At 43.5% G+C, this 14,336-nt stretch overlaps 1 protein-coding gene across 2 annotated transcripts; it reads right to left on the bottom strand.

Moving 5' to 3' along the window:
• Positions 1 to 624: 624 nt before the first annotated feature.
• Positions 625 to 9,213, bottom strand: LOC135521881 (microfibrillar-associated protein 5-like). Of its 2 annotated transcripts, XM_064947662.1 has the most exons (8): positions 9,106 to 9,201; positions 8,315 to 8,374; positions 6,692 to 6,760; positions 6,546 to 6,578; positions 4,403 to 4,471; positions 1,984 to 2,071; positions 1,731 to 1,804; positions 625 to 1,583 (listed from the first exon to the last, which is right to left on the bottom strand). In XM_064947662.1, exons 2-8 carry the CDS (start codon positions 8,343 to 8,345, stop codon positions 1,468 to 1,470), a joined length of 480 nt encoding a protein of 159 aa, XP_064803734.1. In that variant the 5' UTR covers positions 8,346 to 8,374; positions 9,106 to 9,201; the 3' UTR covers positions 625 to 1,467. The 2 variants fall into 2 exon arrangements, with proteins under 2 accessions (XP_064803734.1, XP_064803733.1); XM_064947661.1 differs by lacking the exon at positions 8,315 to 8,374 and having other exon boundaries at positions 9,106 to 9,213.
• Positions 9,214 to 14,336: the final 5,123 nt, after the last annotated feature.

Genomic DNA, 14,336 nt, shown 5'->3' with positions numbered 1-14,336 from the left:
GAGGGAGGGATAAAGGATGGAGGGAGGGATAGATGAATGGATAGAGGGAGGGATAAAGGATGGAGGGAGGGATAAAGGATGGAGGGAGGGATAGATGAATGGATAGAGGGAGGGATAAAGGATAGAGGGAGGGATAAAGGATGGAGGGAGGGATAGATGAATGGATAGAGGGAGGGATAAAGGATGGAGGGAGGGATAAAGGATGGAGGGAGGGAAGGGTGATAATGCTGTACAGGACATCGTCATATTACAGTAAGCCAGTTATGTGGCTTTTGTACTTATCATTGTGTGTCTTTCTCTCATGGACACACATGGACTCAAACATTTGCATTGACTGATGACATGATGTTGATTAATGAGGTGATAATTGATTGATTTCCTGTGTGAGAACACAGCTAGTGGGAGAACTGGTATGAACTGGTGAGAGTCTGTGTAGACTCTACTCATGTTGGTTTACATGTTTATTCTTGACATTACAAATACACATATTGTATGTAAATGTTGATGTATTGAAAATCAAAGCATAAAGATATCAACTAATGTTGAGTCGAGGTTGACTTGTTTTCTTTTTATCTACGTGAGGAAAAAAACTGGACTACATCAATAAAGTGATCCACACAAACCAATGAATGACATTTTATTGGGTAGTATTGCACTGCTTTGTAGTATTGGATTGTGATAGAGTGCTTTACAATAAGGTGTCAGCAATGACAGAGTGGATAGACTGTCTCTACAGTACACAACTACAGGAACTCAACAGCGTTCCATCTGAACAGTATTATACAGCCCACAATGGCACAGAACATGATCTGTGTCAAATAAAACACAGGTCCAATCTGTGGGGAGTGATTTCTCCCCTGATATTCACATACAGTTCTATTAAAACACAGGTCCAATCTGTGGGGAGTGTTTTCTCCCCTGATATTCACATACAGTTCTATTAAAACACAGGTCCAATCTGTGGGGAGTGATTTCTCCCCTGATATTCACATACAGTTCTATTAAAACACAGGTCCAATCTGTGGGGAGTGATTTCTCCCCTGATATTCACATACAGTTCTATTAAAACACAGGTCCAATCTGTGGGGAGTGATTTCTCCCCTGATATTCACATACAGTTCTATTAAAACACAGGGCTAATAGAAGAACTGAGAAATATGACTCGGACTGTTCTTAACTGGAGTCACGTGGACTGTGTTTTATATATATATATATATATAAAACAATGTTGTTTGTGTGTGTATGTGTGCGTGCGTGGTTGTGGTTGTTTATTAAGTCACAGGCTAGCACCAGGTGTTGAGCGGTGAATTTATGGTGTTTTGGGGTCTTTTTATGGAGACAACCCAGTGTTCTGTCTCCAAGGGTGTCCTCCCTCCTACTCCTTCTCTCCTTCCTCCTCCACCCCTCCTTCTCCCCTTCTCTCCTTCCTCCTCCACCCCTCCTTCTAACTCCTCCATTTTGGGCCCATCAGGCCTTGTTTTCCCAGGTTTTGGGGTTGCCATGGCGATTGCGACAGCGTTTCTTATTGGTGGTTGACCTCTGGAAGCGTTTGGGCCAGCCGGACCGCTCCCTACAGAGCTCAGCTGGGATGGAGAGAAGAGAGAGAGGATGTGTGGGCTCAGATGTACTTGCTGTCCTAAAGCCAGTAAGTGTTCCATGCACTCAGATTGTTATGTTGTTGTAATCCTAACAACGGGTCTAATGAAGTGCTATCAGGTGGACTGTCTTACCCTTCAGGTACTCATCCTGTTGGCAGACAGTTCTAACACATATCTCCTTGTTGATCACATAGACACGAGGGAGGCTGAGACAAACCAGGAGACAGACATCATTACACTATAATCAGAGCCCAGCTGCTGTCTCAAAAACATGCCTCTCTGTACAGGCTCTCAGGTTGAAACCAATGAACTTTGACTGCATGACCAGAAGGCACTGAGTGTGTCTATGTTTTCCTGTGAGAGAGAACCTGTAGTTGCAGTTTACCTGTAAAGGCAGAGGGAGTGGATGCATCTCTTGATGGGCCGGTGGACAGAGTACATCCTGGTACAGGGGTACGTCTCTTCCCGACAGTCTAGCACAGAGGATACACACAACATAAAGATGTTGTTTAGATAACACTGGACACCCCTGGTCATCCCTGGCCTAACATTGTTTAGTGATGTTTCTGTTCCACATTGAAGACCTTAGTAACCAGGCGGTAGGGTAGAGACAGACACCTCACTCACAACGCGGTAGGGTAGAGACATGCACCTCACTCCCCAGGTGGTAGGGTAGAGACAGACACCTCACTCACCAGGTGGTAGGATAGAGACAGACACCTCACTCCCCAGGTGGTAGGGTAGAGACAGACACCTCACTCACCAGGCGGTAGGGTAGAGACAGACACCTTACTCACCAGGTGGTAGGATAGAGACAGACACCTCACTCCCCAGGTGGTAGGGTAGAGACAGACACCTCACTCACCAGGCGGTAGGGTAGAGACATACACCTCACTCACCAGGTGATAGGATAGAGACAGACACCTCACTCACCAGGTGATAGGGTAGAGACAGACACCTCACTCACCAGGTGGTAGGATAGAGACAGACACCTCACTCACCAGGCGGTAGGGTAGAGACAGACACCTCACTCACCAGGCGGTAGGGTAGAGACATGCACTTCACTCACCAGGCGGTAGGGTAGAGACAGACACCTCACTCCCCAGGCGGTAGGGTAGAGACAGACACCTCACTCCCCAGGCGGTAGGGTAGAGACAGACACCTCACTCACCAGGCGGTAGGATAGAGACAGACACCTCACTCACCAGGCGGTAGGATAGAGACAGACACCTCACTCACCAGGCGGTAGGGTAGAGACAGACACCTCACTCACCAGGCGGTAGGGTAGAGACATGCACTTCACTCACCAGGCGGTAGGGTAGAGACAGACACCTCACTCACCAGGCGGTAGGGTAGAGACATGCACTTCACTCACCAGGCGGTAGGGTAGAGACAGACACCTCACTCACCAGGCGGTAGGGTAGAGACAGACACCTCACTCCCCAGGCGGTAGGGTAGAGACAGACACCTCACTCCCCAGGCGGTAGGGTAGAGACAGACACCTCACTCACCAGGCGGTAGGGTAGAGACAGACACCTCACTCACCAGGCGGTAGGGTAGAGACATACACCTCACTCACCAGGTGATAGGATAGAGACAGACACCTCACTCACCAGGTGATAGGGTAGAGACAGACACCTCACTCACCAGGTGGTAGGGTAGAGACAGACACCTCACTCACCAGGCGGTAGGGTAGAGACAGACACCTCACTCACCAGGCGGTAGGGTAGAGACAGACACCTCACTCACCAGGCGGTAGGGTAGAGACATGCACTTCACTCACCAGGCGGTAGGGTAGAGACAGACACCTCACTCCCCAGGCGGTAGGGTAGAGACAGACACCTCACTCCCCAGGCGGTAGGGTAGAGACAGACACCTCACTCACCAGGCGGTAGGATAGAGACAGACACCTCACTCACCAGGCGGTAGGATAGAGACAGACACCTCACTCACCAGGCGGTAGGATAGAGACAGACACCTCACTCACCAGGCGGTAGGGTAGAGACAGACACCTCACTCACCAGGCGGTAGGGTAGAGACAGACACCTCACTCACCAGGCGGTAGGGTAGAGACAGACACCTCACTCCCCAGGCGGTAGTGTAGAGACAGACACCTCACTCACCAGGCGGTAGGGTAGAGACAGACACCTCACTCACCAGGCGGTAGGGTAGAGACAGACACCTCACTCACCAGGCGGTAGGGTAGAGACAGACACCTCACTCACCAGGCGGTAGGGTAGAGACAGACACCTCACTCACCAGGCGGTAGGGTAGAGACAGACACCTCACTCCCCAGGCGGTAGGGTAGAGACAGACACCTCACTCACCAGGCGGTAGGGTAGAGACAGACACCTCACTCACCAGGCGGTTAGGGTAGAGACAGACACCTCACTCACCAGGCGGTAGGGTATAGACAGACACCTCACTCACCAGGCGGTAGTGTAGAGACAGACACCTCACTCACCAGGCGGTAGGGTAGAGACAGACACCTCACTCACCAGGCGGTAGTGTAGAGACAGACACCTCACTCACCAGGCGGTAGGGTAGCGACAGACACCTCACTCACCAGGTGGTAGGGTAGCGACAGACACCTCACTCACCAGGCGGTAGGGTAGCGACAGACACCTCACTCACCAGGTGGTAGGGTAGAGACAGACACCTCACTCACCAGGCGGTAGGGTAGCGACAGACACCTCACTCACCAGGTGGTAGGGTAGAGACAGACACCTCACTCACCAGGCGGTAGGGTAGAGACAGACACCTCACTCACCAGGCGGTAGGGTAGAGACAGACACCTCACTCACCAGGCGGTAGGGTAGAGACAGACACCAAAGCCTCCTCTTCATTCCAGTCACCTCTGTGGAGTTCCACCACTACCAGCAGGGAAACAACACAACCAGCATGGGAACGACCTCTACCCACGGCATGACTCACAGACAGAGACATGTTGTTGAAGTCGGAAGTTTACATACACTTAGGTTCGAGTCATTAAAACTTGTTTTTCAACCACTCCACAAATTTCTTGTTAACAAACTATAGTTCTGGAAAGTCGGTTAGGACATCTACTTTGTGCATGATACAAGTCATTTTTCCAACAATTGTTTACAGACAGATTATTTCACTGTTTCACAATTCCAGTGGGTCAGAAGTTTACATACAATAAATTGACTGTGCCTTTAAACAGCTTGGAAAATTCCAGAAAGGATGTCATGGCTTTAGAAGCTTCTGATAGGCTAATTGACATCATTTGAATCTATTGGAGGTGTACCTGTAGATGTATTTCAAGGCCTACCTTCAAACTTCAAACTCATGGGAAAATCAAAAGAAATCAGCCAAGACTTCAGAAAAAATATTGTAGACCTCCACAAGTCTGGTTTATCCTTGGGAGCAATTTCCAAACGCCTGAAGGTACCACGTTCATCAGTACAATCAATAGTACGCAAGTATAAACACCATGGGACCACGCAGCCTTCATACCGCTCAGGAAGGAGATGCGTTCTGTCTCCTTGAGATGAACGTACTTGGGTGCGAAAAGTGCGCATCAATCCCAGAACATCAGCAAAGGACCTTGTGAAGATGCTGGAGGAAACAGGTACAAAAGTATCTATATCCACAGTAAAACGAGTCCTATATCGACATAACCTGAAAGGCCGCTCAGCAAGGAAGAAGCCACTGCTCCAAAACCGCCATAAAAAAGCCAGACTACAGTTTGCAATTGCACATGGGGACAAAGATCGTACTTTTTGGAGAAATTTCCTCTGGTCTGATGAAACAAAAATAGGATTGTTTGGCCATAATGACCATTGTTATGTTTGGAGGAAAAAGGGGGAGGCTTGCAAGCCGAAGAACACCATCCCAACCGTGAAGCACGGGGGTGGCAGCGTCATGTTGTGGGGGTGCTTTGCTGCAGGAGGGACTGATGCACTTCACAAAATAGATGGCATCAGGAGGAAGGAAAATTGTTGATATATTGAAGCAACATCTCAAGACATCAGTAAGGAAGTTAAAGCTTGGTTGCAAATGGGTCTTCCAAATGGACAATGTGTCATGATCGTCGTTGGAAGCATACTCGGACCAAAGCGCTGCGTGATTTGGGTTCCACACATTTATTGAAGTGGAACTTAGAACAATACAAAATAAAGAAACACCGAACGTGATGTAAATGAAGTGCTCAAAGGCAACAACACAAAAACAAGATCCCACAAAACATTGTGGGGAAATGGCTGCCTAAATATGATCCCCAATCAGAGACAACAATAAACAGCTGCCTCTGATTGGGAACCATACCAGGCCACATAGAACTAAACAACCTAGATAGGAACACCCCCCCCCAGTCACACCCCGACCTAACCAAAATAGTGAATAAAACAGGCTCTCTATGGTCTGGGTGTGACACAATGACCCCAAGAAAACTTCCAAAGTCGTGTCAAAATGGCTTAAGGACAGCAAAGTCAAGGTATTGGAGTGGCCATCACAAAGCCCTGACCTCAATCCTATAGAAAATCAATGGGCAGAACTGAAAAAGCATGTGCGAGCAAGGAGGCCAACAAACCTGACTGTCAGGAGGAATGGGCCAAAATTCACCCAACTTATTATGGGAAGCTTGTGGAAGGCTACCGAAACGTTTGACCCAAGTTCAACTATTTAAAGGCAATGCTACCAAATACTAATTGAGTATGTAAACTTCTGACCCACTGGGAATGTGATGAAATAAATAAAAGCTGAAATAATAACTATTATTCTGACATTTCACATTCTTAAAATAAAGTGGTGATCCTAACTGACCTAAGACAGGGAATCTTTACTTGGATTAATTGTCAGAAATTGTGAAAAACTGAATTTAAATGTATTTGGCTAAGATATATGTAAACTTCCGACTTCAACCGTATCATGCAACTTAATGTCTGTTGAAATAATGTGTGACCATTGAATAGAGGGCATTATTACCAGCCTGCGGGGCTTGGGCTACAGCTGTGAGGGCTGTGGAACAGAAAACCATATGAGGGGAGTCTTTTATGGAGTTAAAACAAACAGAGATGGACTCAAACCTAATTGAAGGTGATGATTTGTGTGTTGTGTTTGTCAGGGGTTACCGTGGAAACCACAGAGGAGCAGGGTGATTGGAAGAGTGCCCATCCTTGTAAGAGCTGGATGTTTACGAGCTGAAGGAAACAGGACCCACAAAAGCCCAAAAAGGAAAATAGTTTAATGTTTCAATTCACACTTTAGATTTCCTCCGTCTTCCTTCTGCTCTGCCCCTGGCCCTACCTCTGCTGTTTCTAATGCAATGTATACTCTTCTCTAAGGCAGTTGTAGGAAATATGCACCTCATGAAATCCAGGTAAATGAGCTTGATACAGTATATGTGCTGTTGATATTATCAGTATATGTGCTATTGATAGTATCAGTATATGTGCTGTTAATAGTATCAGTATATGTGCTGTTAATAGTATCAGTATATGTGGGGTTGATATTATCAGTGTATGTGCTGTTGATATTATCAGTATATGTGCTGTTAATAGTATCAGTATATGTGCTGTTGATATTATCAGTATATGTGCTGTTAATAGTATCAGTATATGTGCTGTTAATAGTATCAGTATATGTGCTGTTAATAGTATCAGTATATGTGGGGTTGATATTATCAGTATATGTGCTGTTAATAGTATCAGTATATGTGCTGTTAATAGTATCAGTATATGTGGGGTTGATATTATCAGTGTATGTGCTGTTGATATTATCAGTATATGTGCTGTTAATAGTATCAGTATATGTGCTGTTGATATTATCAGTATATGTGCTGTTGATAGTATCAGTATATGTGCTGTTAATAGTATCAGTATATGTGCTGTTAATAGTATCAGTATATGTGGGGTTGATATTATCAGTGTATGTGCTGTTGATATTATCAGTATATGTGCTGTTAATAGTATCAGTATATGTGCTGTTGATATTATCAGTATATGTGCTGTTAATAGTATCAGTATATGTGCTGTTAATAGTATCAGTGTATGTGCTGTTGATAGTATCAGTATATGTGCTATTGATAGTATCAGTATATGTGCTATTGATATTATCAGTATATGTGCTGTTGATATTATCAGTATATGTGCTGTTAATAGTATCAGTATATGTGCTGTTGATATTATCAGTATATGTGCTGTTGATAGTATCAGTATATGTGCTGTTAATAGTATCAGTATATGTGCTGTTAATAGTATCAGTATATGTGGGGTTGATATTATCAGTGTATGTGCTGTTGATATTATCAGTATATGTGCTGTTAATAGTATCAGTATATGTGCTGTTGATATTATCAGTATATGTGCTGTTAATAGTATCAGTATATGTGCTGTTAATAGTATCAGTGTATGTGCTGTTGATAGTATCAGTGTATGTGCTGTTGATAGTATCAGTATATGTGCTGTTGATAGTATCAGTATATGTGCTGTTGATAGTATCAGTATATGTGCTATTGATAGTATCAGTATATGTGCTGTTAATAGTATCAGTATATGTGCTGTTGATAGTATCAGTGTATGTGGGGTTGATATTATCAGTGTATGTGCTGTTGATATTATCAGTATATGTGGGGTTGATATTATCAGTGTATGTGCTGTTGATAGTATCAGTATATGTGCTGCTGGTGGTATCAGTATACAGTGGGGAGAACAAGTATTTGATACACTGCCGATTTTGCCGATTTTCCTACTTACAAAGCATGTAGAGGTCTGTAATTGTTATCATAGGTACACTTCAACTGTGAGAGACGGAATCTAAAAAAATCCAGAAAATCACATTGTATGATTTTTAAGTAATTAATTTGCTGTTGATAGTATCAGTATATGTGCTGTTGGTAGTATCAGTATTAATCAAGCAGTTGGAATCAGGGTGCTGTTTTAATCCTCTCTCTCTAACTCTCTTTCTCACACACACACTACCTCAGCTTTCTCCCTGCATCATTCCTCTTGTGATGTGTCAGTGTGAGTTTGGAGTCCAAGACATGAGTTCTCACAAAGGAATGTGTTTTTGTGCCCTATCTGAGCACCCCTCTACTCCTCCTTTCTCATACACACTCTTTTCATACACGTCTCTTTTCTTAAACCTTATTAAGAATGTTCTAAAGCGTCCGAACAGTTTTGTCACTCTATGTTTAACACCCCGTTCGTCCTTTACCAGCATCTTACCCTGAATACGTTAAATTGATTGAACTTGCTTTGACTCATTTATACACTCTTGTATGCCAGGGCACATAGCTTTCTAAAATACATTAGGTCTGAATGACATATTGTCATCCATGACCGAAGTTTACAAACAGTATTCTATTAGGATGACTTCATGAAAAGTTAGTTTTTTTGCAGTAAAATGTAGTTTAGTTTCTCTATACATCTTTTGTATATGTACTTCATGTTATTTATTGTAAACATTCTATATACAGTAGTGCAGTGCTACTAATGTCTTTATAGTCTTCAAAATTAAGAAAAGAACACAATGTTTTCATACTCACAACTTTTCCTGTCGTCCAAAAGCGTCCTTTGTTTTGAATATTTTGTCCTCTCTCCTTTCCCCTCCTTCTCTCTCCATCCCCTCCTCCTTCTTCTCCTCCACCCCTTGTCCTCCCCTCTCATTAGAATTCTCTTGCTCTCAATCTTTCCTCTCCTCTAATCTGAGATTTAGGGAGAATTCTTCTAGTCCAGAGCTGGTTTCGTATACACCCAAACAACACAAACTCATTATCAAAAATATATATCTGTTGATTTCACACTAATCAGCACTAATAGTAAACACATCTATCAGCGCATTGAACTAGGAACTTACACTTTACAAATACAAACAACTGAAAGAATAATGATCAACACAAGATGATAGGTAGAATATTGTGTAATAAATATGAACATTAACAATTAGCCCAGTATGCTTTAGAGCAGCTGAAGGAATATGTTGGAATGACTGGTACAGGTCTGGCAGTCCTTGTATTTGCAGTGATCCCCTTTCTCCACTAGGCGGGGCAGTAAACTTGGTGAGTATTTTTCATTTTTATTATGAACACAACAAATACAAAAACAGAAATATACAAACAAGAGTACATAAAACTAACAGACAGGGGTATTACATATCAAATGCATTTTTAATTTGTCTAAAAGTTTTATGGTGTGTTTTGCATTTTTGTTTTTACATTTACTGATAGAATTGAAATATTATTTTGAAATTATCTTAAATAATGTTAAGAGGGGTTTGGTCTCTGCACACTTTATCTTATGGATAAAGAATCTTCCATGAAAAATAAACACATGAACAATGAAAGTTAAATCAGGGTCCATATCATTTGGATCAAAATAAAACATAACACCAGAGTCTCTCAGATTAACATTAGAAGATTTTATTTGAAAATAAACAACTATTAACTCACTACAAAAACTTCTGACATAAAAGCCGTCTTAAAATAAATGGTCAAGAGTTTCTGGGTCACAACCACAAAGTACACATTTGTTATCAATAGCTATTTTAAATAAAGGTCTTTACAGGGTAGATTCTATGAATGAGTTTGTATGATACTTCACCTTATTAGATATGCTATATTCACCAGAAAACAACAGTGTAGTTGGTGAGTGTGGTCTCAGCTCAGAAGTGGCCAATTTTGGCTTTCGGAAGAGCAGCAGTGTGTGCAGGCTTTTGTTTCAGCCCAGATCTAACTACACCAATTTATCATGGTGTAGATTGAATGAGGCATGCTAGGCTGGAGTAAAAGCTTGCACGGCCTGTATCACTGTCCAGAGTTGCTTGTAGCTAAAGGTCACACATACAGTGGGGCAAAAAAGTATTTAGTCAGCCACCAATTGTGCAAGTTCTCCCACTTAAAAAGGTGAGAGAAAAAAAATCCTGAAAATCACATTGTAGGATTTTTTATGAATTTATTTGCAAATTATGGTGGAAAATAAGTATTTGGTCACCTACAAACAAGCAAGATTTCTGTCTCTCACAGACCTGTAACTTCTTCTTTAAGAGGCTCCTCTGTCCTCCACTCGTTACCTGTATTAATGACACCTGTTTGAACTTGTTATCAGTATAAAAGACACCTGTCCACAACCTCAAACAGTCACACTCCAAACTCCACTATGGCCAAGACCAAAGAGCTGTCAAAGGACACCCGAATAAAAATTGTAGACCTGCACCAGGCTGGGAAGACTGAATCTGCAATAGGTAAGCAGCTTGGTTTGAAGAAATCAACTGTGGGAGCAATGATTAGGAAATGGAAGACATACAAGACCACTGATAATCTCCCTCGATCTGGGGCTCCACGCAAGATCTCACCCCGTGGGGTCAAAATGATCACATGAACGGTGAGCAAAAATACCAGAACCACACGGGGGGACCTAGTGAATGACCTGCAGAGAGCTGGGACCAAAGTAACAAAGCCTACCATCAGTAACACACTACGCCGCCATGGACTCAAATCCTGCAGTGCCAGATGTGTGTCCCTGCTTAAGCCAGTACATGTCCAGTCCCATCTGAAGTTTGCTAGAGAGCATTTGGATGATCCAGAAGAAGATTGGGAGAATGTCATATGGTCAGATGAAACCAAAATAGAACCTTTTGGAAAAAACTCAACTCGTTGTGTTTGGAGGACAAAGAATGCTGAGTTGCATCCAAAGAACACCATACCTACTGTGAAGCATGGGGGTGGAATCATCATGTTTTGGGGTTGTTTTTCTGCAAAGGGACCAGGACGACTGATCCGTGTAAAGGAAAGAATGAATGGGATTTTTTTGAAGATGAAACATGGCTGGGTCTTTCAGCATGACAATGATCCCAAACACACCACCCAGGCAACGAAGGAGTGGCTTCGTAAGAAGCATTGCAAGGTCCTGGAGTGGCCTAGCCAGTCTCCAGATCTCAACCCCATAGAAAATCTTTGGAGGGAGTTGAAAGTCTGTGTTGCCCAGCAACAGCCCCAAAACATCGCTGCTCTAGACCAATAGGACCAATGCCAAATCTTTTCAGTCTCCTGAGGGGGAAAAGGTGTTGTCGTGCCCTCTTCACGACTGTCTTGGTGTGTTTGGTTCATGATAGTTCGTGGATGAATGGGCCAAAATACCAGCAACAGTGTGTGAAAACCTTGTGAAGACTTACAGAAAACGTTTGACCTCTGTCATTGCCAACAAAGGGTATATAACAAAGTATTGAGATAAACTTTTGTTATTGCCCAAATAATTATTTTCCACCATAATTTGCAAATAAATTCATTAAAAATCCTACAATATGATTTTCTGGATTTTTTTTCTCTCATTTTGTCTGTCATAGTTGAAGTGTACCTATGATGAAAATTACAGGCCTCTCTCATCTTTTTAAGTGGGAGAACTTGCACAATTGGTGGCTGACTAAATACTTTCCCCCCCCCACTGTATTTCTATATTCATGGGGTTCTTAATCCTGGTCCTGGGAACCCACAGGGGTGCATATTTTGATGGTGCCCAGCACTAACACACACCTTATCATGCTAATCAAGGGCTTACGTTAGGTTGGGTAGTTGAATTAGGTGATGGGCTGAAGCAGAAATGTGCTGTGGGACCCGAAGGACCGTGCAGGATTAAGAAACTCGAGTAGACAATTATATTGCTACATCAAAAGGCATTGCAACAAAGATGAGTAAATATCACGACCGAAACACTTGACCCTTTGTTTGATCCCCTGCTTGTGTTGAAAAGAGGGTTTCCATGGGGACCATTAATAGCTTGTATGGGGGAAACCTGATCACAGCAGGCTTCCATGAACTTGACCAATATAAATATTGTCACACATACTACCAGAGTCACAGACAACAAAACTCCGCTGGCGCGCTCTCTTCCTCTCTCCCCCTCTCTCCCTCTCTCTCCCTCTCTCTCTCCCTCTCTCTCCCTCTCTCTCTCCCTCTCTCTCCCTCTCTCTCCCTCTCTCTCCCTCTCTCTCTCCCTCTCTCTCCCTCTCTCTCTCCCTCTCTCTCTCTCCCTCTCTCTCTCCCTCTCTCTCTCCCTCTCTCTCTCTCTCTCTCCCGCTCTCTCCCTCTCTCCCAAAGTCACTTTAAGAGGGACACACACTCATCATCCCCCTGACATATCAGGGCTACATAGTCAATGGGGATGAGGCTAGGGGGGGGGTGAGCGGGAGAGAAGCGCTGGCCTAACAAGGTCAGGCAGGCATGGCTGATGACAGGTTGAGTGATGGAGAGATCAGGCCAGGGAACACACCGACCCGCCATTCTGAACACTCTGCTTTCACCCTGAGAAATAGGGAGGGAGGGCATAGTGAGCAAGACCCAGTAAGCAAGACATAGAAAATATGACTCTGCCTGATGACCAAAGGATGTTCGGATTTGGTACAGCGTGAAAGTTGAAACAACCTCTTTTATGGATGTTGAAAAAAAACTATTTTGGGGCCAAATCAAGGCCGGTCCTGCCAGGCCAAATTGGCAAAAAAAATCTACCGGTGTCTGGTGCATGATTCCTCCACACAACCCCCTGTTAAAGATGCACTCTGGGATCTTAAGCACAACAAATTTGTATCATATTGCAAAAAAATGGATTTATAACATATCACATGAATTGCAAAAAAATAGGATGATATCACGCAAATGGAAAAATGTGTAACATATTACACGAACTGGATGACATAGTACACAATTGAATGACAAAGTACACCACTTTCAAAACTAGTGGCTGAAATGATACAAAAGTTTGAGAGTGCATCTTTAACCCTGCAGCACCTTTCTCTCCCTCTCTCTTTTTATTCTCCTTTAGTTGTTCTTAGCCCCACAGGTCCACACAAGTGTTCCGTATCTATTTGCAACAACACAAACATGGCCTTAACTACATGAGGACACACACTTGCCGTGTCGATCTTCTGATCATTTGTTCATCACGCTGCGCTCCTGCCAGAACTGTGCTTTCAGCCTCTTCAACAGTGTCACGACTGTCTATTGCTGGACCCCTTAGATTAGAAGACCACAGCGATTTCTCCATAGAACAGCGCCATCTTCTGTTCGTATGTTGTATGACCTTAGCTGTGCTTCAGTACCTGTTCCTTTTTGTTCCATGCCTTTGTTTCGTCTTTGTACCTCATGTTGTCACCAGGTTGGAGTTCAGATAGGTTTCTTGTCCCTCTGTCATAGTAGAACTTTTGATTTGTTTTTGGTTGTTTTTTGAACTTCCTCACTTTCTCTCTGTCTCTCGTTTTTAGGAGGTTCTCAGTAATGGGTCAATTGGTCCTCAGTCTGCATCCCATGAGGAGGTGTGTTGTGGAAAACCCCCATTCAGTTCCACCGTCTTTTGCGTTGTACATCAGTCTCTCCACTGTCTGAACAGATTTCTCCACTAGTTCGTTCGATTGTGGGAAGTGTGGACTTGTACGTGTAAGTGTGGACGAAGTCCAAGGCCCTGCTGAATTGTTTGAACTTTTGCATTAGAGAATTACGGTCTAGTATCGCTGGAGACTTCACTTGCCACTCTTGTCGCTGGATAATATGGATTTCATACACATTACCTCAGTGTCTGAGGTGGTGGTGTTCAGCCGACAAACCTCTGGATACAGGGAGTAGTAGTCTAAGAACAAGGTCATCCATTCCATTAAATCAAATCTAATTTTATTTGTCACATGCGCCGAATACAACAGGTGTAGACCTCACCGTGAAATGCTTACTTCCAAGCCCTTAACCAACAATACAGTTCAAGAAATAGAGTTAAGAAAATATTTACTAAATAAACT

Source organism: Oncorhynchus masou, chromosome 30 (genome assembly GCF_036934945.1).
Source record: "Oncorhynchus masou masou isolate Uvic2021 chromosome 30, UVic_Omas_1.1, whole genome shotgun sequence".
NCBI classification, from domain to species: Eukaryota; Metazoa; Chordata; class Actinopteri; order Salmoniformes; family Salmonidae; genus Oncorhynchus; species Oncorhynchus masou.
This window is presented reverse-complemented; position numbering and strand designations above follow the sequence as displayed.